General features: G+C 46.3%; 1 protein-coding gene across 4 annotated transcripts in view; it reads left to right on the forward strand.

Moving 5' to 3' along the window:
* Positions 1–27205, forward strand: part of LOC134966338 (Golgi integral membrane protein 4-like) — a 504615-nt gene that overhangs the window by 273842 nt on the left and 203568 nt on the right. For all 4 annotated transcript variants that reach the window (XM_063943009.1, XM_063943008.1, XM_063943006.1 and 1 more), the window contains exon 6: positions 11686–11768. In XM_063943009.1, coding sequence (XP_063799079.1) covers positions 11686–11768 — 83 coding nt within the window. The remainder of the gene's footprint in view (positions 1–11685; positions 11769–27205) is intronic.

Genomic DNA, 27205 nt, shown 5'->3' on the forward strand with positions numbered 1-27205 from the left:
ACATAAACCGACAGGGCGGAAAAAAGAGCAGAGCTGCAATGGCAGAGGTAACATGAATCATCCTCTGGGCAGAAAAACACGCGTTGGTGCTGTCAGCAATCTTCATTCCAGGAGTAGACAACTGGGAAGCGGACTTCCTCAGCAGACACGATCTCCATCCAGGGGAGTGGGGTCTCCATCCGGAGGTGTTCAAGGAGGTAACAGATCTTTGGGGCATACCCCAGATCGACATGATGGCCTCCAGTCTCAACAAGAAGCTTCGGCGGTATTGTTCCAGGTCGAGGGACCCGCAAGCAGTGGCGGTGGACGCCCTAGTGACTCCGTGGGTGTTCCGATTGGTGTACAGGTTTCCTCCATTTCCACTCATCCCAAGCGTTCTAAAGCTCATAAGGAGAACAAGGGTTCAAGCGATCCTCATTGCTCCAGACTGGCCAAGAAGTGCTTGGTACGCGGATCTTCTGGATCTACTGCAAGAAGAGCCAAGGCCTCTTCCTCTTCGGGAGGACCTGCTGCAGCAGGGGCCGTTCGCCTATCAAGACTTACCGTGGCTACGTTTGATGGCATGGAGGTTGAACACCTCATACTAGCTCGAAAGGGCATTCCGAACAAGGTTATTCCTACCCTGATACAGGCTAGGAAAGGAGTAACCTCTAAACATTACTATCGAATTTGGAAAAAATAAGTCCAAGAAATTTCCTGCGGTGGAGTTTCAACTGGGACGGTTTCTCCTCTTCCTACAAGCCAGTGTGGATATGGGCCTGAAGTTGGGATCTGTGAAGGTCCAGATTTCGTCCCTATCCATTTTCTTCCAGAAACAATTGGCTGCCCTCCCTGAGGTTTGGACCTTTTTGAAGGGAGTTCTGCACTCTTTGTACCGCCTACGGCGCCTTGGGACCTTAACGTGGTGTTGCAGTTCCTTCACTCGGACTGGTTTGAGCCTCTAAAGGAGGTTGAGGTCAAATTTCCTACGTGTAAGGCGGTCACGTTGTTGGCCTTAGCTTCTCCTAGACGTGTGTCGGAGTTGGGGGCTTTGTCCTGTAAAAGCGCATACATGATCTTCCACGAACATAGGGCTGAACTCCGTACATGTCAGCAGTTTCTTCCGAAGGTTGTGTCTGCATTTCATATCAACCAACCTATTGTGGTGCCAGTGGCTACTGACTCCTCAATTTCATCAAAGTCCTTGGATGTTGTTAGGGCTCTGAAAATCTATGTGAAGAGGACTGCTCGTCACAGAAAATCGAACTCTGTTTGTCCTGTATGATCCCAAGAAAACTGGGTGTCCTGCTTCTAAGCAGACGATCTCTTGTTGGATCAGGTTCACTATCCAGCATGCGTATTCTATGGCAGGCTTGCCGTGTCCTACGTCTGTCAAGGCCCACTCTACTCGTAAGGTGGGGTCTTCCTGGGCGGCTGCCTGGGGTGTCTCGCGGTTACAACTTTGCCGAGCTGCAGCTTAGTCTGGGTCGAACACGTTTGCAAAGTTCTACAAGTTCGATACTTTTGCCTCTGATGATCTGAAGTTCAGTCAATCAGTTCTGCAGGAGCCTCCGCACTCTCCCTCTCGTTCTGGGAGCTTTGGTACATCCCCATGGTACTAATGTGGACCCCAGCATCCTCTAGGACAGGCATTCCCAACCACGGTCCTCAAGGCACACTAACAGTGCAGGTTTTAGTGATATCCAGGCTTCAGCACAGGTGACTTAATTAGTAGCTCATTTATTTTGATTTAACCATCTGTGCTGCAACCTGGATATCACTAAAACCTGCACTGTTGATGTGCCTTGAGGACCGTGGTTGGGAATGCCTGCTCTAGGACGTAAGAGAAAATAGAACTTTGGTTACCTACCGGTAAATCCTTTTCTCGTAGTCTGCGCTTCGTTTTCCTGCTTTCATTATTTGTTTCAGTACAACTTCGTTTTAGTTGAGTACTGCATTGTTACTTGGTAAGTAATGTTTCAGCGGTTGCTGAATTTCAAGCTAAGTTAGCTTGATGTGCCTTGTATGTGTGAGCTGGTGTGAATCTCGCCACTATCTGTGTTAAATCCTTCTCTCGAAGATGTCCTTCTCCTCGGGCACAGTTTCTAGACGGAGTCTGGTAGGAGGGGCATAGAGGGAGGAGCCAGCCCAAACGCGCAAACTCTTAAAGTGCCTATGGCTCCCGGTGGACCCGTCTATACCCCACGGTACTAATGTGGACCCCAGCATCCTGTACGGGCTACGAGAAAAGGATTTACCGGTAGGTAACCAAAATCCTGTTTATTTATAGGGTGCCGCAAGAGATCCCTACTGCCTTACAAAGTGGCTATACAGAAAAGTAACAAGACTTTTATAGGGCAAACATAATGTAACAAGGATCACATCCACCAATGTTAAAGTTCCAAATGACAGGTTTACAGTGCATCCGGAAAGTACATTTCTACATTTTGTTATGTTACAGCTTTATTCCAAAATTGAATAAATTAATTTTTTCCCCTCAAAATACTACCCATAATGATAATGTGAAAAAAGTTTTTTTTGGGGACTTTTGCAAACATAATAAAAATAAATAACTAAGAAATCACATGTACATAGGTATTCACAGCCTTTGCCATGAAGCTCAAAATTGAGCTCAGGTGCATCCTGTTTTCGTTGATCATCATTTAGACGTTCCTACAGCTTAATTGTGTCACACTCGCGGCGCTGCGGCTGCCGCGCTTACCGCTCCGGGTGCGCTGGGTGTCTCGGCGGTCGCCGCTCCCGGTGGGCACCGGGTTGTTGTGTCTTGCTGGCGCTGCCTCCGGCGGGTTCCCGCGGTGTGGGCGCCGCCATTGCGCCTGGCATTCACGGGAGCGTGGTGGGCGAGTCATGTCATCGGCCCCTTCCGCCAATTGGGAGAGAGCTGGAAGTTCAAAGGAAGACGCCGTGCAGAGCTCCGGCGCCTGAGTATCGTCTCTTCTATAATCACCATTGCTAGCAACGTTCAGTGAGTTCTCTAACTGAACGTCTCCTGTGTACCAGCATTTGTAGAGTATTTCTCAGTGGAACATTCCTTGTGCTTCCAGCGTTTGCAGAGTATCACTCAGTGGAACATTCCTTGTGCTACCAGCGTTTGGAGAGTATCACTCAGTGGAACAATCACTGTGCTACCAGCGTTACAGTGTATCACCTAGTGCAGGCATTCCCAACCGCGGTCCTCAAGGCACACTAACAGTGCAGGTTTTAGTGATATCCAGGCTGCAGCACTGATGGTTCAATCAAAATAACTGAGCTACTAATTAAGTCACCTGTGCTGAAGCCTGGATATCACTAAAACCTGCACTGTTGGTGTGCCTTGAGGACCGTGGTTGGGAATGCCTGTCCTAGTGGAACATTCACTGTGCTACCAGCGTTACAGTGTATCACTCAGTGGGACATTCTCTGAGTTAGTGTTTCTCTTAAGGGGACACCTCCTGTGTTTCCTGTATTACATGATATCTCCAAGTGGAACGCCTTCCATACTTCCAGAGTTACACTGAATCTTAAATCCTCATTCATTTCTTTAGCAACGCTCACAAGTTCTTCATTCTTCTGTGTGCTTCACCATCGTTCTCAAATCCTCATTAATTTCTTCAGCAACGCTCACAAGTTCTTCATTCTTCTGTGTGCTTCACCATCGTTCTCAAATCCTCATTCATTTCTTCAGCATCGCTCACAAGTTCTTCATTCTTCTGTGTGCTTCACCATCGTTCTGAAATCATAATTTAATTCTTCAGCATTATACGCCAGTTACTACGGCTAGTTCTGCATGATGAAAACCTACATCCGGCCATCCCTGCTCCGGCCCAGCTGTGGTTCCTCCTTCCGATCATCGGAAGAACCCCCGAGTTCTCAACACTCCGAACCCAGGTCAGTGACAAATTGGAGTTCACCTGTGGTAAATTCAGTTGATTGGACATGATTTGAAAAGGCACACATTTGTCTATATAAGGTCCCACACTTGACAGGGCATGTCTGAGCACAAACCAAGCATGAAGTCAAAGGAATTGTCTGTAGAACTCTGAGATAGGATTGTCTCAAGGCACAAATCTGGAGAAGGGTACAGAAAAATATCTGCTGCTTTGAAGGTCCCAATGAGCACAGTGGCCTCCGTCATCCGTAAATTAAAGAAGTTCGGAACCACCAGGACTCTTCCTAGAGCTGGGAGGCCGTCTAAACTGAGCGATGTGGGGAGAAGGGCCTAGTCAGGGAGGTGAACAAGAACCCAGTGGTCACTCTGTCAGAGCTACAGCATTCCTCTGTGGAGAGAGGAGAACCTTCCAGAAGGACAATCATCTCTGCAGCAATGCACCAATCAGGCCTGTATGGTAGAGTGGCCAGACAGAAGCCACTTCATAGTAAAAAGCACATGGCAGCCCACCTGGAGTTTGCCAATAATGCACCTGAAGGACTCCCAGACCATGAGGAACATCATTCCCTAGTCTGATGAGACAAAGATTGAACTCTTTGGCGTGAATACCAAGTGTCATGTTTGGAGGAAACCGGGCACCGCTTATCACCAGGCCAATACCATCCCTAAAGTGAAGCATGGTGGTGGCAGCATCATACTGTGGGGATGTTTTTCAGTGGCAGGAACTGAGATACTAGTCAGGATAGAGGGAAAGATGAATGCAGCAATGTACATTCTGGATGAAAACCTGCTCCGGAGCGCTCTTGACCTCAGACTGGGGCGACCATTCATCTTTCAGCAGGACAGCGACCCTAAGCACACAGCAAAGATATCAAAGGAGTGGCTTCGGGACATCTCTGTGAATGTCCTTGAGTGTCCCTGCCAGATCGCAGACTTGTATCCGATTGAACATCTCTGGAGAGATCTGAAAATGGCTGTGCACCAATGCTTCCCATCCAATCTGATGGAGCTTGAGAGGTGCTGCAAACAGGAATGGGCGAAACTGCCCAGAGATAGATGTGCCAAGCTTGTGGTATCATATTCAAAAAGACTAGAGGCTGTAATTGCTGCCAAAGGTGCATGAACAAAGTATTGAGCAAAGGCTGTGAATACTTTATGTACATGTGATTTCTTAGTTTTTTTTATATTTAATTAATTTGTAAAAATCTCAAACTTTTTTCACGTAGTCATTATGGGGTATTGTGTGGAGCATTTTGAGGGAAAAAAATCAATTTATTCCATTTTGGAATAAGGCTGTATCATAACAAAATGTGGAAAAAGTGAAGCGCTGTGAATACTTTCCGGATGCACTGTATTTCTCCACAACTTCCAAGACAGGCAGAACTTAGCACAATGTCAGCAGTATACTGGCAAGTCACAGGTTATAGCACAAGTCACATAAAATCACACAAACAGCGGTGTTTAAGTTACCACCTCATCCCTTTAATTTTGGACACATTAATTACACAGGTTCTGTGGCTGGCTGACTTCAAGACTCCATTTCACCTGGTTTTAATCAGCCACAGAACCTGTGTAATTAATGTGTCCAGAATTAAAAAGATGAGGTGGTAACCCTAGATCCAGGAATCGGAAAAATAGCCAACCCCTGGCCTATCACCTGGGCACCTAATTCACCATCAGGAGCCCTGTCGCTTGTGACTGAAACTTCTATCTAGTATGAGTTTAGAGAAGTTATATCTCTCTAAATCATTTCCATAAAGCTATATAGTATGCTCCTCCTCTGTTTATAGCCTGTAGTATTCTAGACCTCTGTGTAATATAAAAAGTCTATCTAAAGATGTGTCCTCATACACCTAGCCTCAATTTGCCATGTAATGCAAGACACTTGGTGTGAGTGAGACACACTAAGAGGTGTAGTGTAGCACCTTTTTTGTTAAATTTGCATCTTACTCTCTTCCCAGATGCAGCTAACCACCATTTAGTCTGTACCAGAGATGCCAGGCTGTGGTTTAAATATGTACAAAGTATCAGATGAAGCACAACAGAACTGTGTGTGGAAAAAAACTATGGCCCTCATTCCGAGTCGTTCGCTCGGTATTTTTCATCGCATCGCAGTGAAATTCCGCTTAGTGCGCATGCGCAATATTCGCACTGCGACTGCGCCAAGTATCTTTGCTATGAAGAAAGTATTTTTACTCACGGCTTTTTCATCGCTCCGGCGATCGTAATGTGATTGACAGGAAATGGGTGTTACTGGGCGGAAACACGGCGTTTTATGGGCGTGTGGCTGAAAACGCTACCGTTTCCGGAAAAAACGCAGGAGTGGCCGGAGAAACGGGGGAGTGGTTGGGCGAACGCTGGGTGTGTTTGTGACGTCAAACCAGGAACGAAAAGCACTGAACTGATCGCACAGGCAGAGTAAGTCTGAAGCTACTCTAAAACTGCTAAGTAGTTTGTGATCGCAATATTGCGAATACATCGGTCGCAATTTTAAGATGCTAAGATACACTCCCAGTAGGCGGCGGCTTAGCGTGTGTAACTCTGCTAAATTCGCCTTGCGACCGATCAACTCGGAATGAGGGCCTATGGACGCTGCATCATAGCACTTCGTATACAGAGAAGTCTTATTTCCACACTAGTGACTGCACTTTCTATTGAAAGATGCTCGGAGCAAGCCAAGTCTCACGATACTGGTCACACCGAGAAGTGCTGTGTGGTGCGACTTTGTCTTCTTAGTGGTCCATGGTCTCCACAGGGAATACCTTGGGTATGGCTTGTGGAAACCAGGACTGGCACCGAACAGCTTAAGCTTATGAGCTTCCCATGATGCACTGGGCTCTTCTCTCCTTATACTCTGCCCCCATTTTTAGGCACTTTAGTTTTTTCAGTGCCAGCATAAGTTGGTCACCACTGAACAGCAGCCCAAGCTTTTGATTTTTTATTTGAGGTTTCTTCTTTTTTTGAGCATTCAGCACCTGGCAGTCCAAGGGACGCCAGCGCCGATGCTCCTACACTCCCTTCGGGCCGCTACACCATGAGTGGGTCAGTGATTTCGGCAGGACCCCATGGCATACTTCGGTGGTACCCCATGGCATACTTCCACCCAAGGGACTGCACCGGACACATAAGGGGACAGGTAAGGCCGGGTTCTCGCTTGCAGGACCCGCACATTGTGCAGTCCTTATGCCGCTGGTCCCGGGAGATGGACCAGTGGCGCTGACGTGCTCCCGGACCATGGCGCATCCTGCGAACGCACTAGACCACCAGGGCATAAATATATACTGGCTCCTTTACAGGCCAGGAGTACCGTTGGTTGAAGTCAGCACAGGGAAGGTCTGCGCTTCCCCAGCGGCCTCTTCCCCCAGTCCAGGACGTCATTCCAGTGCAGTCTTCCTGCCCTGGGCTGTTCCTCCCTCATCCTCCTTCACAGAGATGCTGGTGAGCCATAGCTGAAAGCTCTGCAGGTCTCCAGGAGTGTTGAGCTTAGTCTCCATGTATACCTCTCCTTACTGTCAGGTTATATACAGTGCTGCATCCTACAAGCCTTCTCCACATGACTGATAACTTGATATCAGTGCCCATTGCAGTTAAAATTGTATTTGTGCATTGTATGTGACTTATGCTTGAATTTTTCTGTTTCACATTGTACATTTATAATTGCTTTCCCTGTACTTTCACTCATATTAAGTTATCCTTGAATACTGGTGTGTTTTATGTTTACTCTGCCACATATTACATTGTATTTGTGAAGCCTTTTTTGTCACATATTGCTTCTGCTACACTCTGTACATTACCATATTGTTTTTGTAGACTTATAACAGTCATGCCTAGCCAAAGAAAAGCTAAGTAGATTGGGGCACCTACTCTGGTAGCATGTAGCACCTGTAACATGGAGGTTTTACCTTCAGAATTATCACAAGATGGTCAGTATGGTCAGTACACAGCTGACCATACTGACCAGAGTTTTGCGGCCCCACCCGTCCCTCCTCCATGGCTGGACTCCTTATCTAACTCTGTACAGTCTCGCTGCCTTCTTTGCTGCATTTCAGCATTTAGTACAGGGCCAAATATCACTACCTGCGACTACTGCCACTAAACGTACTGTGCCATCCTCACAGCCTACCCACTCTCTGATTCAGAAGAATCATCTGCTCCGGCATATGAAGCGGAGATTTCTGATGCAGAATCCCCCTCAGGGGATGAGGAGGTAAACCCCAAATTGTGTCGGCATTAATTAGGGAGGTTAAATTTTCACTTCAATTAGACGATGCTGAACCAGCCCCTCTGTCTAAGGATCCTCTGTGCAAGTGGCAGAAGGTAGTGGTAGTGGAGTTTCCACATTCAGATCACTTCTCGGAAGCTAAGAATGAGGCTTGGAAAACTCCTAAGAAATGTATGGTTCCTAAAAGGCTCAGCCCCTTTTACCTGCTACCCGAATCTTATGGTGCAATATGGGAAAATCCACCTACGGTAGATGCTCATGTGACATATTTAATTAAAAGTTCCATCCTCCTTATCCCAACTTTGTCATCTTTTAAGGAACTGCCGGATAGACAATTGGATGCATGTCTTACATATTTGTAATCCCTTACAGGAGCCACAGCCAGACCGATGACGGCTACAGCTTGGGTAGCTAAAGCCATTGAAACTTGGGCTGACAACCTTGAACACAGCTTCACGTCTGAGCCTCCCAACGGAACAATTGTCTCTTATTGCCAATGTCAGGAATATGGCCTAATACATTGGTGAAGTTGATTTGGATTCTGTCCTGTTATCTTCCAAAGCTTCCGCTGTTTTCATTGCAGCACGCTGCATAGTGTGGCTTCATTCAAGAAACCTGATTCGGATGCCAAGAAGGCCCTAGAAGCTCTGTTGTGAATGGGTGTTTTCCTACTTTGACCGGAACTGGACAAAATTGTCAAGGAACTGGCGACGTCCAATACAGCTTGCCTACCTTCGGCTTCCTCAGTGCGGCCTAGGACTTCATCATTTTGGTCCTTTCCTCCACAGGTTAAGGCCAAGGGTCAGACCTTTCCACAACTATCTCAAACAGTCAAGACCTCCAAAACCAATCAGGCCTGGGCAACTAGACATCCACCTACCAAGACAGAGAGTAAACCCTCAGCCTAATGGGATGGGCCTCACCCTGGGGGATCCCAGGGTGATAGGCCGACTTCTTCATTTCGCCCATGCATGGTGTCAAATTACCGCAGACGCCTGGGTCCAAGAAGTGGTTTCTCATGGGTACGCTCTCTCCTTTCTGAAGTGTACCCCCAGACAGTACTTTCCTACCACTCCATCGACAGACCCTGGCAAAGCACAGGCGCTGAATTTCGTCATTCTCTCCTTGCTACTGTTGGGTGTCATTATCCCTGTCCCCTGGTCTCAACAGGGCCACGGATTCTATTCTACACTCTTTTTGGTTCAGAAACCAAGTGAATCATAGCGCCTCTAAATCTGAAGTTGCTCAACCAATACCTGAAGGTAACCAAATTTCGTATGGAGACTTTCCGTTCCATTGTCCTAGCTTTGCAGCCTGGGGATTATATGGTCTCCCTGGATATACAGGATGCGTAGCTACATGTACCTATAGCACCCTGTCATCAACAGTATCTCTGCTTTGCTGTCCTAAGTCAGCATTTCCAATTCCAAGCCCTATCCTTCAGCCTGTCCACAGCTTCCAGGGTGTTCACCAAGCTCATGGCAGTAATGGCGGCTCACCTCCGGTGACCGGGAATTTGAATACTCCCTTACCTAGGCAACCTCCTCCTTCTTGTGCAATCCCCGGCAGTACTGTACCATCACCTACAGCTGACATTGTCATTCCAGGAGAATCATGTATGGTTGATCAATTTGGCCAAATCCACGCTCATCCTGTCTGAGGATGCTCCACCTAGGTGCACTGCTGGATGCCCAACTCTAACGCATCTTCCTTCCTCAGTACAAGGTAACAGCAGTACAGTTGCGTATACGCAATGTACTTCAACAGCAACGGGTCTCGATCTATTCGGCAGTGCAGACCCTAGATTCCATGGTATCCACCTTCGACATGGTGGAATACGCCCAACGGCATGGCCCAGGCGTCACTGGTTCACAGATCTTTAGTGTCTCTCCATAGACGACCTCTTCCTTCTGCCTCTCCATCTGGACCTGCTCTTTCAGGGGCCCTGCCTACATCTGGACTTGCCTTCCTTGTCTTTGATAGCGTGGTTCTTGAAACATCCCTCCTAACGGACACAGGTTTTTCCAGGGAGGTGGTTCAAACTCTGCTTCGGGCTCGGAAACCAGCCTCAGCACGTATATATTACCGTATCTGGAACTCCTACTTTCAGTGGTGTGCTCAACGCAACTACAATCCTAAAGTTCTCAGAATTGCTCAGCTGCTGGCCTTCTTACAGATGGGCCTAACCATAGATCTTCGCCTGGTTTCTCTTAAGGTCCAGGTCTCTTTTGTCTATCTGGTTTCAGCAGAGACTGACTTCCTTACGAGATGTGCATACCCCCTCCAGGGGTTACTCCAGATACAGCCTCCATTCGTCCCTCCAGTTGTTCTGTGGGATTTGTCTTTGGTTCTTTGGGCCTTACAACAGACTCCTTTTGAGCCATTGGAGCCGGTGGACCTCAAGTGGCTCACTGCTAAGGCTCTTTCTCCTGGCTATAGCTTAAGCCCAAAGAGTGTCTGACTTGGGAGCTCTCTTCTGTTTCTCCCCCTTTTTGATATTTCACCAGGACTGGGCGGATCTTCGGACTAAACGTGGATACCTACCTACCTCTAAACTAACCAATTGTGGTACTGACCTTCGCGTTACCTGGTTACCTTGGATATGTTCCGTGCTCTCCATATCTACATGGACCGTACTGCTTCTGTTCGGAAAAATGATTGCTTATTTATCCTCTATAAATTCCACAAGCGGTGCTGGCCTGCCAATAAGCAAACATTGGCATGTTGGCTCTGCATGACCATCTCACAGGTTTACACGCTGGCTGATCTTCCTGTTCCAAGTACAGTCTCTGCTCACTCTACTTGCTCTGTAGGTCCTTCATGGGCAGTACGCCTTGGAGCGTCTACTGAACAATTGTGCAAGGCTAATAAGTGGTCTTCTGCCCACAAGTTTCTTAGGTTCTATGCCTCTCAGGGTGCAACTTTTGGCCGTAAATGTCCTCCTTTCAGCTTAGACGCGTTCCCTCTATATTACAACTGATTTGGGACATCCCAAGGTATTCCCTGTGGAGACCATGGACCCCGAAAAAGAAAAGAAAGAGTTATGGTAAAACTTACCTTTGTTAACTCTTTTTCTTCGAGGTCCATGGTGCCCACTCTAACGTACCATGCTTCAATGGGCTGCTTTTATGGTCACCATTTTCTTCTCTTCTCTACGAAAGTGTGATTTCCTGTGTGTATCGTTCTTCCTTTTCTCCGGTCTCCAGCTCCGGTTTTGGGCTTGTTACCTCAAAACTGATGTGCCTGAGCATGAAGGAGGGGAGAGGATCCCAGTGCATCATGGGCAGCTCACACGCTTAATCTGTTCGGTGACAGTCATGGTCTCCATCAGCCATACTCAAGGTATTTCCTGTGGATCCCATGGACCTCGAAGAAAAAGCGTTAAGGGTAAGTTTTACCATAACGCTTTCTTAATTTCTTAACCCCTGATTCTGTAATCATCACAACAGATCTGGTCTAAAAGTATCTGCGAACGATTGGTTTCCTGTACACTGCATATATTTAACTGCGTACACTGCATGTATTTAACTACTGCTATTTTCTTATGTCCAGCTATAATGGGGCTTTCTACTGACATCAATCTTTGTATTTGCAGATACCATTTCAAAATTGCAAGCAGAGAACAAGCTTCTCAGGAAAGCCTACCAAGAGGTTCATTCACAGCTTCTTGGTGCACAGGTGACTGCCACCAATGGGAAACTCACCTCTTCTATGCTTTTTTTACAGGAATGATCATTTTTAGACCTTCCAAGAGGAAAAGTGGAGGTGAACTCGTAACAACCAATAAGATTAGATCTGTCATTCATCTAGTAAAATGATAGTCTGATTAGTTGCTCTGGGCAACACCTCCATTTGTCATCTGTAGAACGTATGATAAATCTTCAAATTACAGCTAGAACTTCACACATGGGTCCACCAAAGTTCCTTTTTTTCTGTGAAAGGGGTTTTTGAACTTACAGAGGGGAGTTACAAGCAGGGCCGGTGCTAGGGTGTTCGGCCACCTCCTGCAAACTCTAAATTTTGCTCCCTCCTACTCCGCTGTCATTCTACCCACAAGCAGCCACATCGCGCTTGCGACTAGCTGCATTCAGTTCGTGGGAGTGCACACACCATGCGATCGTATGGATCGCGGGTGCATGCACACCTACGCATACCCACGAGCAAGCTTATGGCAAACGAGTGTCATTTGCAATGATTAGCCTTTAAGCTGAGAAAGGACACATCTGTTTGTCCTTTTGTACATGTCTCTTTACAATGTTTCATAGTTTGAAATGTAAAAAGAGTGAGAGGGTGACAGGGAAAAGGTGAGAGTCAGTGGGTGACAGAGAGGATAGCAGGAGAGAAAGGATGACGGGTAGAGGGTGAGAGCAAGTGGGTGGCAGTGAGAGGGTAAGTACAGTGGGAGATAGTGGGATACGGGCACATAGGGAATCTAGGAAGAGGCAGTGGGCAACAGTGAGAGGTGGAAGGTGACAATGAGAGGTAGAGGGTGAAAAAGAGAATGACGGAGCTGGTGAGCGTCAGTGGGTGACAGGAGAGACAGGTGATGGGGAAAGGGTGAGAGTCAGTGGATGAAAGGGATAGTTCGACAGGAGGTAGAGGGGTGGGTGACAGGAGAGAGAAGTGACGGGGAGAGGGTTGGATGACAGGAGAGAGAGGTGATGGGGAGGGGGGGGGTGACAGGGAAAGAGTGACAGGAGAGAGAGGTGACGGGGAGAGGATGAGAGTGAGTGGGTGATAGGAGAGAGAGGCGTTGGCTGTGGAGAGGCAGCGGGTGGCTGGCAGTGGAAAAACTGCATTTAACATTAAATAAAAAAATAGGAACATAACAAGTCCTGACTTACAGTCCCATGAAGAGAAAACACTTTCCCATGGTACAATAAGTCAGTGTTACTGCTATGCAGTCCCTGCGGGTGGCAGATTTTACTGGGGGATGCAGCCCTGTAGTCCATAAGTAAAATCTGTCACCCCTAGTGACCTTTACACAACATATGAAGGTATCCTATTACCCACGGTCATTGATTGCGGGTAATTGTGTCTCCGGAGGCTATTCAATTAGCCCTGATAAGCCTGTGCGAGACATGGCTTATAAAGGATTTTCTTTCATCTACCTCTCCCAATGACTAATTAAGCAATTAATCCCCCTCCCCACACGCTACACTACAGCTACCCTGCAGCCCACTCCCCGCACACAGTACACTACCACCACTACCCAGCACACATTTTATGCCACTTTATCCACCCCATCCCCCAACCCCAGTACACACTAATATTCCACTTTATCCCCCCCACCCCAGCACACAGTAATATACTAGTTTATCCCCACCCCAGTACACACTAATATTTCACTTTATCCCCCCCACCCTAGCACACAGTAACCTACCAGTTTATCTCTCCCACCCCAGCACACAGTAACATACCAGTTTAACCCCCCCACCCCAGCACACAGTAACATACCACTTTATCCCCCCCACCCCAGCACACAGTAACATACCAGTTTATCTCTCCCACCCCAGCACACAGTAATATACCAGTTTATCCCCCCCAATCCCCACCCTCCGCCACCACCACCCCAGCACACAGTAATATACCAGTTTATCCCCCCCACCCTCCGCCACCACCACCCCAGCACACAGTAACATACCACTTTATCCCCCCCACCCCAGCACACAGTAATATACTAGTTTATCCCCACCCCAGTACACACTAATATTTCACTTTATCCCCCCACCCCAGCACACAGTAACATACCAGTTTATCTCTCCCACCCCAGCACACAGTAACATACCAGTTTAACCCCCCCCCCACCCCAGCACACAGTAACATACCAGTTTATCTCGCCCCAGCACACAGTAACATACCAGTTTATCTCTCCCACCCCAGCACACAGTAACATACCAGTTTATCTCTCCCACCCCAGCACACAGTAATATAGCAGTTTATCCCCCCACCCTCCGCCACCACCACCCCAGCACACAGTAATATACCAGTTTATCCCCCCCACCCCCACCCTCCGCCACCACCACCCCAGCACACAGTAACACACCACTTTATCCCCCCCACCCCCACCCTCCGCCACCACCACCCCGGCACACAGTAATATACCAGTTTATCCCCCCCACCCCCACCCTCCGCCACCACCACCCCAGCACACAGTAACATACCACTTTATCCCCCCCACCCCAGCACACAGTAACATACCACTTTATCTCTCCCACCCCAGCACACAGTAACATACCAGTTTATCCCCCCCACCCTCCGCCACCACCACCCCAGCACACCGTAATATACCAGTTTATCCCCCCACCCCAGCATACAGTAATATACCAGTTTATCCCCCCACCCTCCACCACCACCACCCCCCCAGTACACAGTAAAATGTTACTTGTACACACACACACACTAATATGCCCTTTCTCCCAACCTGGTCCTGAATCCACCATTAATGAGAGGGAACTCAGTGGAGGGGCGGTGCTGAAGACTGTTGTGAGAGGAGGTGGGGACGACGCTCCTGCCTCCCAGCTTGACATGTACAGCGGGGAGGTTCAAGACGGACAGGGAAGGGGGAAGGCTCTGACACAGGAGGAGACCGAGGATCTTGTGTTCATACTGCCGGCACCGCTTCTGCTTGTCACATGGTGTGACAGACGCAGGCTGCGGCAGCTGGCACCAACACTGTACATCAGCAAGGTACAGTATGAGAGCAGGGAGAGCGCCTTTAGTGTCAGGCGCCTCCCTGCTTTGCAGACCTTGCTGGGCAGCTAGCGCCGGCACTGGTTACAAAGGTTTTAATAAAAAACTTACTACTAACTTGCATATACACACAAATCACTATAAGACAATTTAATGTACCCAAAAATACTCAATACTTTTATTTGCTGAAACACACATGCTATCATTCTTTCCCGAATATATAAAAAAACAGCCATTTGACACCATGTAGCTGCCCCCAGTACTTGGAGTATGGCTGCTACAGCCTTCTGTTCTTTCCTGTTATCTTATTTGGCTCTTTTTGGGGGGTTTAGGATGCTTTCCTCACATTCATGTACTTAATGTGCGACATTGGCGAAGTCATTTCTAATTGAATTGCACAGATATCAGTAGCGTGCTTCATAAAAATATCTTGTGAAGTGCATTTTATGTTAATCTGTGAGCACAAGGGCACTTTACATTTTAGACCAGTCATGCAACCTGCTCTGTTTAAAATGTCATATAAGAGTCCATGTTATTGCATCTTGCACTAATTCATTCACTAGAATTAGGCTTGTTCTGTTAAATGCTTTGTGATTCTACAGAATAAAAAGAACATAAATAAGACAGTTTACTAGTTTCCATATTGATTGTCTTGAAACCCATTTAAGAAAATGAAATGCTAGTACTGAGCAGGAAGGAGGTCAGACTCGGAGATGAATTGCTTTATAGTACATGCTATTTAATGAGTAACCAATAGGGGGATATCTGCATAGTAATTTGACATTACAGGCTCTTAGAGCATTTGCCGAATCTTAATTTTAAGCATCTTACATTCAGCTGGGTCACTGCTCTATGACGTAATGTGATCAAGGATAACAAGATGATCTTAAAGCAAGCTAGACTGTGTTCTGACAGAGGATTTATTTTTGTTACCCCCTCGTGCCTTGTGCCAAGATTCTTGTACTGTAATCAGGGTTTCATGAAAGCTTTGTGTAGGGACTGCAGAAACAATGGAAAAGCTAATTAGTTGCAAATAAAAACAAAACCTATCACACTTCATTGCTAAAAATACTTCTTATCATTTTCAGAAGCACTCACAGGGGATCACCTTGTAGATGAGAATATATGACAAGAAACCAGTCCATGTAAAGAGGCATCCCATCTTTTTGGCATGTTTTTGTCCTGCAACTTTTACTTATGCCTCTTTCATACGTGCAGCAAAATCCCGGGTTATTGCAGGTGAGCGCACAGCAACCCGGGATTTTCCTTAGTGTGAAAGCAAGCTACCCTGGACGTAATCCCAGGTTCCCGACCTTGCTCTTTACCAGTGTCGGGCTGAGACATGGGAATTTGCTGGCTCGCTACAGTAGACCCGGCAAATTCACATGTCTCATATCTGAAAGGGGTATTATTTGCTTTATCTTTGAGGTTTGCTGAGATTTTCAGTCAATGTTTGTTGTTGTTTTTTATTTATTTATTTTTTATATAATTTTATATAATTAGATCATATTTTTATATGATTAAGCCACCCATGGAAGCATACTATTTAAATGGTAACAGTTCAATCTGTGTCCTGATGATGCTGCTGCTGCTGCACACCAAAACATTGGGCAGTAAATTGCATTTGAGGCTGTAAACGTCTTTGTCCTGTACTGGCACATACATACATACATACATACATACATACATACTTCCCACCGAAAATGCGTCTTATTCACATCACTATGCGAGTAAGATGCACAAGCAGATATGCTTGTTAAAATATGTGGCATGCCTATATTCTGTGTGTGACTGCAGCTGTGTCTGTATACGCAGTTGCACACAGAATATAGGCTTGCCACATATATTATATTAATCAGCACAGTCTGCTTGTGCGTCTTAGTCACATAGTGATGTGAATAAGATGCATTTTCTGCAAAAAAAAATTTGGCTAACGTTAGAGTTGCCCAGGAAATGCACGTCACGGTGCATGGTGTATTGTGGCTAGATGTATGAGGACTGATCTGTATAATAACCATACAAGAGAATCATTTGTCATCTGCCATATAATATCCATATGATCAGTGTTCTCATTTAGTTTTTCTTGCGTCATTCTTTTACTTAAACACCATTTTTGAAACTGTTATTTACATGACATACATACATAACAGGTACAGTACAGTGGTATAGGAGTTGTATAAAAATATACTATATGGTAAATCACACCATTTATTATCTGTTTTATCTCTTACATGCGCCCCCTCCTCCAAGTACATTATCATGAGTCATCTATGGTTTTATATACTTGGAGTACCTGTCAGTGAGTAGTTTTTGATGGCATAATGGAGCTACTGGCATTAGACAGGAAATGTTGGCAGAAGGCGGGATGTGACAGTGTAACTCCTAAAGACATATGAATAACAAGTGAGCACTAGATTTTTAACAAAAAAAATGTGAATCATAAAATGGAAATATGTAGCAATAGTACCAGTTTTGAGCTTGGTCTTCAGAGATATATTAAAGCAGCCCACACAGAAGATTTTCCCCCTGTATAGCAAGGTAAGTACCGCTGATACACATGCATCGGATAGTCAATCAGATTTGTTGTTTTTTTTTTTAGCTGTCGTCCTACAAATCATTATCTCCTTTCAATGCGCCTGATTCAGTGTAGTACGCGAATGCATTCCCAGCTGCGGACTTGTATACAGCGGATGTGTGAACTGTACTAATGCCTTTACCCACCTGGAAATGTAGGAAGACTCCCACCAGCGACTTCGCAGATCCAAGCAATTAAGTACAAACAGGGTTTTTATGGGTTTTGTGTGCGTGCAATCTGTTTTTATTATTGTTTTTTCTGGCACTCCCCATAACCGTTCCTGACTGTCCATTACTAGTGAAGAAATCCTTAATATGAGCGGTATCATTAAGGTACCGTGGCGCATGCATACTGAGGCCAATAATTGCTCAACTCTGTAAATATTGGCACTGCGTACATCTCCGAATCAGGCCCAAAGTCACTCAGAAGGGAACACAAAGATGCTGCTTCATCGCTTATAGGGGGTGATTCCGAGTTGATCGCAGCAGGAACTTTGTTAGCAGTTGGGCAAAACCATGTGCACTGCAGGTGGGGCAGATACAACATGTGCAGAGTGAGTTAGATTTGGGTGGGTTATTTTGTTTCTGTGCAGGGTAAATACTGGCTGCTTTATTTTTACACTGCAATTTAGATTTCAGTTTGAACACACCCCACCCAAGTCTAACTTTCTCTGCACATGTTACATCTGCCCCCCCCCCCCCCCCCTGCAGTGCACATGGTTTTCCCCAACTGCTAACATATTTGCTGCTGCAATCAACTCAGAATTAGGCCCCTAGAGAGAGAAAAAGTACCAGCCAATCAGCTCCTAACTGTCATGTTACACGCTATGTTTGAAAAATGACAGTTAGGAGCTGACTGGCTGGTGCTTTTTTCTCTCTCCATTTTATCACTCCCCAATCAATGACACATGTAGCCCTGTGTCTCACATAGGTCTTAGCATGTAATGTGATGATAGAGAAGAAGGGAAGATGTCGCCATGCAGAAGTTGTTGAGAGGGTCTCGCTCATGACCATGTGACTGTAGAACTTTATAAATCATTAACAGCAGCCAGAAAAAGCACACTGAATTGTAATGCTAAATATAAAATAATAATAATGTAAAAAAATATAATATTTCAGTGCTGTTTTAATATCACAAGTTGCGTTTTTCATTCTGCATAACAGTGTTTTTAAGCTTAACAAAAAGTGCACACATAAAGTGCGCACAAAACCAAATTAACTTGGTTAAGGTTTGAGAGGTTCAGTGGAAAAAAAAAAAAGTTTAGTCTAGCTCCATTGGATGGATTGTTTGTCAGGAATATACAAGTAGTTATGTGACCGGCGGGGTCACAACAGCTCCCCCTACATCCCGTTCCCTGAGAATCCTGACAGTCGGCATGCCGACTAGCAGGCACTGTACCCACTCGTGGATCCGAGCCTGCAAGGGGCTTGTTGCGCTCACCCCCCCTTCCTGCTGGCATTCCGCTGCCAGGATACCGGTGGAGGTATGTTGACTGACGGTCGTCATATCCATTGAAGTCTCCAGTGGCTGTAATGATGAATATTGTTCCCCTCTCTCCCACTTTACCCGGACAGAGAATTGATGAGTGTCTCCGTTTTGGCTGTTGGTAACTGGACAGCGATGTAGGATTGCTACAGACATCAGGAACCGTTCTAAACTTGACTCTTCTCCACCCAATTCTACATTTTTAAGCCTTTTGTTTAATAATCTGTTTCAAATAGATAACCTGTGGCTCTCAGTATGAGGCTGGCAGCGCTGGGACTTGTTGTTCCACAACATATGGAGAGAAACATGTTACCTGAGCCTGCTTTTATATTGGAAATAGATTTGTTGAATAGAACACAGATTTCCTAAAGTTTTTTTTTTTTTTTAATTAAACTGGGTATAAAATACAATTTCCATTCATTTATTTATTTATTAACTGTTTCTTATATAGCGCAGCAAATTCCATTGCGCTTTACAATTGGAAATAACAATTATATAACAAAACTGGGTAATAACAAAGTCATAGAGGTAGGAAGGCCCTGCTCGCAAGCTTACATGTGTCTTTTATGATTTTTGTGTGGGTTCTCCTTCTTTCTCTTACGTCCTAGAGGATGCTGGGGACTCCGTAAGGACCATGGGGTATAGACGGGCTCCGCAGGAGATATGGGCACTCTAAAGAACTTTTAGTATGGGTGTGCACTGGCTCCTCCCTCTATGCCCCTCCTCCAGACCTCAGTTAGATCCTGTGCCCAGAGGAGAATGGGTGCACTGCAGGGGAGCTCTACTGAGTTTCTCTGATAAAAGAATTTTGTTAGGTTTTTTATTTTCAGGGAGCACTGCTGGCAACAGGCTCCCTGCATCGTGGGACTGAGGTGAGAGAAGCAGACCTACTTAAATGATAGGCTCTGCTTCTTAGGCTACTGGACACCATTAGCTCCAAAGGGATCGGAACGCAGGTCTCTCCTGCCATTCGTCTCAGAGCTGCGCCGCCGTCCTCCTCGCAGAGCCGGAAGATAGAAGCCGGGTGAGTATAAGAAGAAAGAAGACTTCTAAGGCGGCAGAAGACTTCAGATCTTCCCTGAGGTAAGCGCGCAGCGGTAACGCTGCGCGCCATTGGTCCCATACGTTACACACACGGACAGGCACTGATGGGCGCAGGGAGGGCGCCCTGGGCAGCAATATATACTTCTGTTTTGGCATGTTATTACACATATGGGCTGCGAAGTCAATGGATATGTTCATCCCCCGCCATTATTTGTGAATTTGAGCGGGACTGAAGCCCTCCACTAGAGGGGGCGGAGCTTGGTCGCACAGCACTAACCAGCACCATTTTCTCCACAGTGTGCTGAAGAGAAGCTGCTCCCCGGACTCTCCCCTGCAGAACGGTGATACAGGGCTGAAAAAGGGGGGGGGGGGGGCACATTTTGGCGCAGTGAGTGTATTACACGATTGACATATATATAAAAGCGCTGTATCTGGGAATTGTTTCCAGTGTCAGTTGGCGCTGGGTGTGTGCTGGCATACTCTCTCTTTGTCTCTACAAAGGGCCTTGCTGGGGAACTGTCCCCTTATAGATATATCCTTGTGTGTGTGTGTATGGGTGTCGGTACGCGTGTGTCGACATGTCTGAAGCGGAAGGTTCATCCAAGGAGGAGGTGGAGCAGATGATTGTGGTGTCTCCGTCGGCACCGCCGACTCATGATTGGTATGATATGTGGAATATTTTAAATGTTAATGTGACCTTATTACATAAGAGAATGGACAAAGCTTAGTCCAAGGAAACAGCAGGGAGTCAATCCGCGGATTTGACTGGGTCACAGGGCCCGTCAGGGTTTCAAAAGCGTCCCTTATCACAAATGGTAGACACTGATACCGACACGGATTCTGACTCCAGTGTCGACTATGATGAGGCAAGGTTGCACCCTAAGGTGACCAAAAGTATTCATTATATGATTATGGCAATAAAAGATGTTTTGCATATCACAGATGACCCTTCTGTTCCTGACACGAGGGTACACATGTTTAAGGGGAAGAAACCTGAAGTAACGTTTCCTCCATCTAATGAACTGAACAAATTATTTGAAAAAGCTTGGGAAACTCCAGACAAAAAACTCCAGATTCCCAAGAGGATCTTTATGGCGTATCCTTTCCCAGCAAAGGACAGGGTACGTTGGGAATCCTCGCCCAGGATGGACAAGGCATTAACGTGTCTGTCCAAGAAGGTGGCGCTACCGTCTCCAGACACCGCGGCCCTTAAGGATTCGGCGGATCGTAGACAGGAGACTACCTTAAAGTCTATTTATGCACATACGGGGGCTTTACTCAGACCGGCAATAGCATCGGCATGGGTCTGTAGCGCTGTTGCAGCATGGACAGATATCTTGTTGACTGACATGGATACCCTGGACAAGGATACCATTGTCCTGACTTCAGGTCACATTAAGGACGCAGTCTTGTATATGAGAGACGCTCAAAGAGACCTGGGGCTGCTTGGTTCCAGAGCCAATGCCATGGCAGTTTCGGCGAGACGAGCTCTGTGGACCCGCCAATGGTCGGGTGATGCCGACTCAAAAAAGCAAATGGAGGTTTTACCTTACAAGGGTGAAGTTTTGTTTGGGGATGGTCTCCCGGACCTGGTTTCCGCAGCTACCGCGGGTAAATCTACATTTTTGCCTTTTGTTCCCCCACAGCAAAAGAAAACCCCACAATATCAGATGCAGTCCTTTTGGTCGCATACGTCCAGAAGAGGTCGGGGCTCCTCTTTCCTCGCCAGAGGTAAGGGTAGAGGTAAGAGAACACCTGCTTCGGCTAGTTCCCAGGAGCAGAAGTCTGCTAAATCCACCGCATGACGCTGGGGCTCCACGGAGGGAGTCCGCACCAGTGGGGGCACGTCTTCAACTCTTCAGCCAAGTCTGGGTCCTATCTGGCGTGGATCCTTGGGCGTTGGAAATTGTATTCCAAGGTTACAAACTGGAGTTCGAAGAGGTGCCCCCTCGCCGATTTCTCAAGTCGGCCTTTCCAACCTCTTCCCCGGAGAGTGGTATTAGATGCAACTCAAAAGCTGTGTCAACAGCAAGTGATTGTCAATGTTCCCCTAGGCCAACAGGGAAAAGGGTACTATTCAACACTGTTTGGTGTCCCGAAGCCGGATGGTTCGGTCAGACCAATTTTGAATCTAAAATCCCTAAACCTATACTTGAAAAAGTTCAAATTCAAGATGGAATCACTCCAGACTGTGATATCCAGTCTGGAAGCAGGGGATTTTATGGTGTCGCTGGACGTGAAGGATGCCTACCTTCATGTCCCCATATTTCCTCTTCATCAACAATACCTGCGTTTCGCGGTACACCTTCTGATGAAACCCTGGCTTGATTTTCAAGGAGAAACATGTTAAGGACATCTCACGCTGCTGTTTTTCCCTGAGATCTACACAAGCACAGCACCACAGTCCGGACTCCAGCACACGGCAAACTGCCTGAATTCTGCAGCTACGAACGGCGCCCTCCCTCCCCGGTGAACTGAATAGAACACCGCCGCTCCCACCAACCACAACGGATTCCGCATACTGACAGCAAGCCTCACATGAGACTCTAAGGAATAAGTGGTGAACACAAAATTGTTTGGTGGTCGAGGGGGGGGGGGGGGGGAAGTAGCATAGCGCCCATCGTTTATACAGCTGAACATTCACCATCTAGTGAACACCATTCACATTCCCTAAAACAAATTGGGACTTTATAATTTGCTTTGGAGCGAACCAGCCACACTGGTCTTTTGGATGTGGACATCTGTGCAATATACAATTGGGATACAGTATATGGCAGCGTGTAAATAATATCAGCAGTGAGAATAATTCTTTAATGAAAATATGCATTGCATTTTTTATTCTTTTATTTTATGTGATTGAATAAAATGTTTATATAGTAATGATCGGTATCTAGCGCTCTCTTGTGATATTGCATGTTTCACAATTACTTTGTATCTATTTGAGTATCGTAGAATACTCATGTGGGAGCAGCTATAAGTATATAGATATCAGTATATCAATTCTATTATATAAATTGGGTGACCAACAGCTTTATTTTGTGCCTTACAGTATATCAGAGCGCCTGATTTGATAATTTTAGGAGTCATAATTATCAAGCACTATACTTTCGCGGTACAGGACTGTTGTTACCAGTTTCAGACGTTGCCGTTTGGGCTTTCCACGGCCCCGAGGATTTTCACCAAGGTAATGGCGGAAATGATGGTTCTCCTGCGCAAGCAGGGTGTCACAATTATCCCGTACTTGGACGATCTCCCGATAAAGGCGAGATCAAGGGATCAGTTGCTGAAAAGCATTTCACTCTCTCTGAGAGTGTTACATCGACACTGTTGGATTCTCAATCTGCCAAAGTCTCAGTTGCTTCCAACGACTCGACTATCATTCCTAGGCATGATTCTGGACACGGAACAGAAGAGGGTTTTTCTACCAATAGAAAAAGCCCAGGACATCCAGAACATGGTCAGGGACCTGCTAAAACCAAAAAGAGTGTCTGTTCATCAATGCACTCGAGTTCTGGGAAAAATGGTGGCAGCCTACGAGGCCATCCCCTTCGGCAGGTTCCATGCGAGGACGTTTCAGTGGGACCTTCTCGACAAATGGTCGGGGTCCCATCTACAATTTCATCAAAAGCTAAGCCTGTCCCCCAGGGTGTCTCTCCTGTGGTGGCTGCAGAATGCTCACCTTCTAGAGGGTCGCAGGTTCGGCATTCAAGACTTGGTTCTGGTGACCACGGACGCGAGCCTCCGAGGATGGGGAGCAGTCACAAAAGGAAGACATTTTCAGGGGATATGGTCAAGGCAGGAGGCTTGTCTACACATCAACATACTGGAATTGAGGGCCATATACAACGGCCTACGACAAGCGGAGTATCTTCTTCGCGACCTACCGGTTCTGATTCAATCAGACAACGTCACAACAGTGGCTCATGTAAACCGCCAAGGCGGGACAAGGAGCAGAGTGGCAATGGCAGAAGCCACCAGAATTCTGCGCTGGGCAGAAAATCACGTAAGTGTTCTGTCAGCAGTCTTCATACCGGGAGTGGACAACTGGGAAGCAGACTTCCTCAGCAGACACGATCTCCATCCAGGAGAGTGGGGACTTCATCAGGAGATCTTTGCAGAGATAGCAAGTCTTTGGGGACTTCCTCAAATAGACATGATGGCGTCACTCCTCAACAAAAAGCTTTGGAGGTATTGTGCCAGGTCAAGGGACCCTCAGGCAGTAGCGGTAGACGCCCTAGTGACACCATGGGTGTTTCAGTCGGTCTATGTGTTCCCTCCTCTACCTCTCATCTCAAAAGTGTTGAGAATCAAAGACGAAACAGAGTACAAACAATACTCATGGTTCCAGATTGGCCTCGAAGGGCCTGGTATTCGGATCTTCAGGTATTGCTCACAGAAGATCCATGGCCTCTTCCTCTCAGGGAAGACCTGTTACAGCAGGGGCCTTGCATGTTCCAAGACTTACCACGTTGCGTTTGACGGCATGGCGGTTGAACACCGAATCCTAGCAGAGAGGAGTATTACGGAGGAAGTTATCCCTACTCTGATAAAGCCTAGGAAGGAAGTAATGGCGAAGCATTATCACCGTATCTGGAGGTAGTATGTATCTTGGTGTGAAACCAAGAATGCTCCTACGGAAGATTTCCATCTGGGCCGTTTTCTCCACTTCCTAAAGACGGGAGTGGATATGGGCCTAAAATTAGGCTCCATTAAGGTACAGATTTCAGCCCTATATATTTTTTCAAAAGGAATTGGCTTCTCTCCCAGAAGTCCAAACTTTCGTAAAGGGAGTGCTGCACCTCCAGCCTCCTTTTGTGCCACCAGTGGCACCATGGGACCTTAACGTGGTGTTACAGTTCCTTAAATCGCACTGGTTTGAACCTCTTCAAACGGTGGAATTAAAATTTCTCACCTGGAAGCTGGTTATGTTATTAGCCTTGGCATCTGCACGGCGGGTGTCAGAGTTGGCGGCCTTGTCTCACAAGAGCCCCTACTTGATTTTTCATGTGGATAGAGCAGAGTTGAGGACTCGTCCTCAATTTCTGCCTAAAGTGGTTTCTTCTTTTCATATGAATCAACCTATTGTGGTGCCTGTGGCTACGGGTGACTTGGAGGACTCCCAAGTCCCTGGATGTGGTTAGGGCCTTAAAAATTTACGTAGCTAGGACGGCTAGGGTTAGGAAAACAAGGCTCTGTTTGTCCTGTATGCAGCCAACAAGATTGGTGCGCCTGCTTCTAAACAGACTATTGCTCGCTGGATCTGGATCACGATTCAGCAGGCTCATTCTACGGCTGGATTGCCGGTACCGTATTCGGTAAGGGCCCATGCCACTAGGAAGGTGGGCTCTTCTTGGGCGGCTGCCAGAGGCGTCTCGGCATTACAGTTGTGCCGAGCGGCTACTTGGTCGGGTTCAAACACTTTTGCAAAATTCTACAAGTTTGATACCCTGGCTGATGAGGACCTCGCGTTTGCTCAATCGGTGCTGCAGAGTCATCCGCACTCTCCCGCCCGGTTTGGAGCTTTGGTATAAACCCCATGGTCCTATCGGAGTCCCCAGCATCCTCTAGGACGTAAGAGAAAATAAGATTTTAAACCTACCGGTAAATCTTTTTCTCCTAGTCCGTAGAGGATGCTGGGCGCCCGTCCCAGTGCGGACTAAATCTGCAAGATTTGTATATAGTTGTTGCTTACATAAGGGTTATGTTACAGTTGGAATCGGTCTTTGACTGATACTGCGTATATTCTAAGTTATATGGTATGATTGGTGTGGGCTGGTATGAATCTTGCCCTTAGATTTACAAAATCCTTTCCTTATATTGTCCATCTCCTCTGGGTACAGTTTCTCTAACTGAAGTCTGGAGGAGGGGCATAGAGGGAGGAGCCAGTGCACACCCATACTAAAAGTTCTTTAGAGTGCCCATATCTCCTGCGGAGCCCGTCTATACCCCATGGTCCTTACGGAGTCCCCAGCATCCTCTACGGACTAGGAGAAAAAGATTTACCGGTAGGTTTAAAATCTTATTTTCCATCATATAACTACTGCAGCATTACTTGATGCATACTTTCTGTAATGCACAGATTGTTCGTCAGTTTGCCCTTATATTCTACCATATTGATTTGCTGCAACCTCTTTCATTTTGTGACCTCCATCTTTCAGCTCCCGTTACTTCAATATATATTTCAATCTTCTGTTGTATTCTCTGCTGACATTCCCAGTGTGTTTGACTAGCTGAGCATTACTCCATATGTAACAGCATTGATCTTGTATTAGATATATACTCTACTCACACAAAATGGAATTACTCTGCATTATTTACAGACCTGCAATCTTTGTAACGATCTTTCAGCCGTCTCTTGTGTTTTGAATCCACCATTTTAATATTAATCAAATACAATTTACTCCAAGCTCATACATCAGCTACATGTCTGCTCAGATTTCTATACTTGGTTTTGACCTTCTAGTGCTCTATAAATAATTTCCCAGTTTCAACTGTTTGTTTCTAATCTGTGCTGACTTTGTGATATATGTTGCTTTGTACATTCTTTTTGTATTCTGAGTACATTTGTTTGCATTACATACTACAGATTAATGTCGCTCTACTCTCACTCACCTACAAAGCCCTCAGCTGTTTCCCCTACCTCTCCAGCCCAATTGCTTCCACCTCAGTCTGTTAATGACTGATGCCTCACCTCTTCTCCAGTCACTCCTGCCTTCACAACTTCTCCTGCGCTTCTTCCACTTACTGGAATTCCCAGACCCAACTCCTATTGTGTGTGTGTGTGCGTGTGTCTCTCTCTCTCTCTTTTTATTTCTGTGTGTCTCCCTTTCTTTGTCTCTCACACATGGATCAAGCTCTTTAAAGGCACAAAGAACAGCCCTCCTGATAAGAGCTGTCCTTTTTTATAGAAGGACTCCCAGGTTTAGGACCTAGGTATCTTGCGCACGGCAGGATTGTAAACAAATTCTGTTTGCAGCAGCTGAGAGATCACACAAGTCCGTTGTTTTGATGCAAGTGGTCTTAGCTAGTTTTATTGTACAGAAAACCAGAATAAATGTCAAAATAAATACCTTGCTGTCCGGTGCTAACTATACAAAAAATAATTCCTAACTCACTAAAAAAAACAACACAAGAAGTTTTTTTTTTTTTCATACCAGCCAAAACTCACTGAATTTCAATAGCCGGTATCTCTCACAGAGACTCCGTAGTCTCCTTTTCCCTAAGCAGTGTGAGAGACTGATGATCTTTTTTACCACACCCTGCAAGCCTTAATTAACTTTCTGTGAGGCTAATAGCCCAAAGACCGGGACTGGGCCTA

Source organism: Pseudophryne corroboree, chromosome 10 (genome assembly GCF_028390025.1).
Source record: "Pseudophryne corroboree isolate aPseCor3 chromosome 10, aPseCor3.hap2, whole genome shotgun sequence".
In the NCBI taxonomy this organism is placed as follows: Eukaryota; Metazoa; Chordata; class Amphibia; order Anura; family Myobatrachidae; genus Pseudophryne; species Pseudophryne corroboree.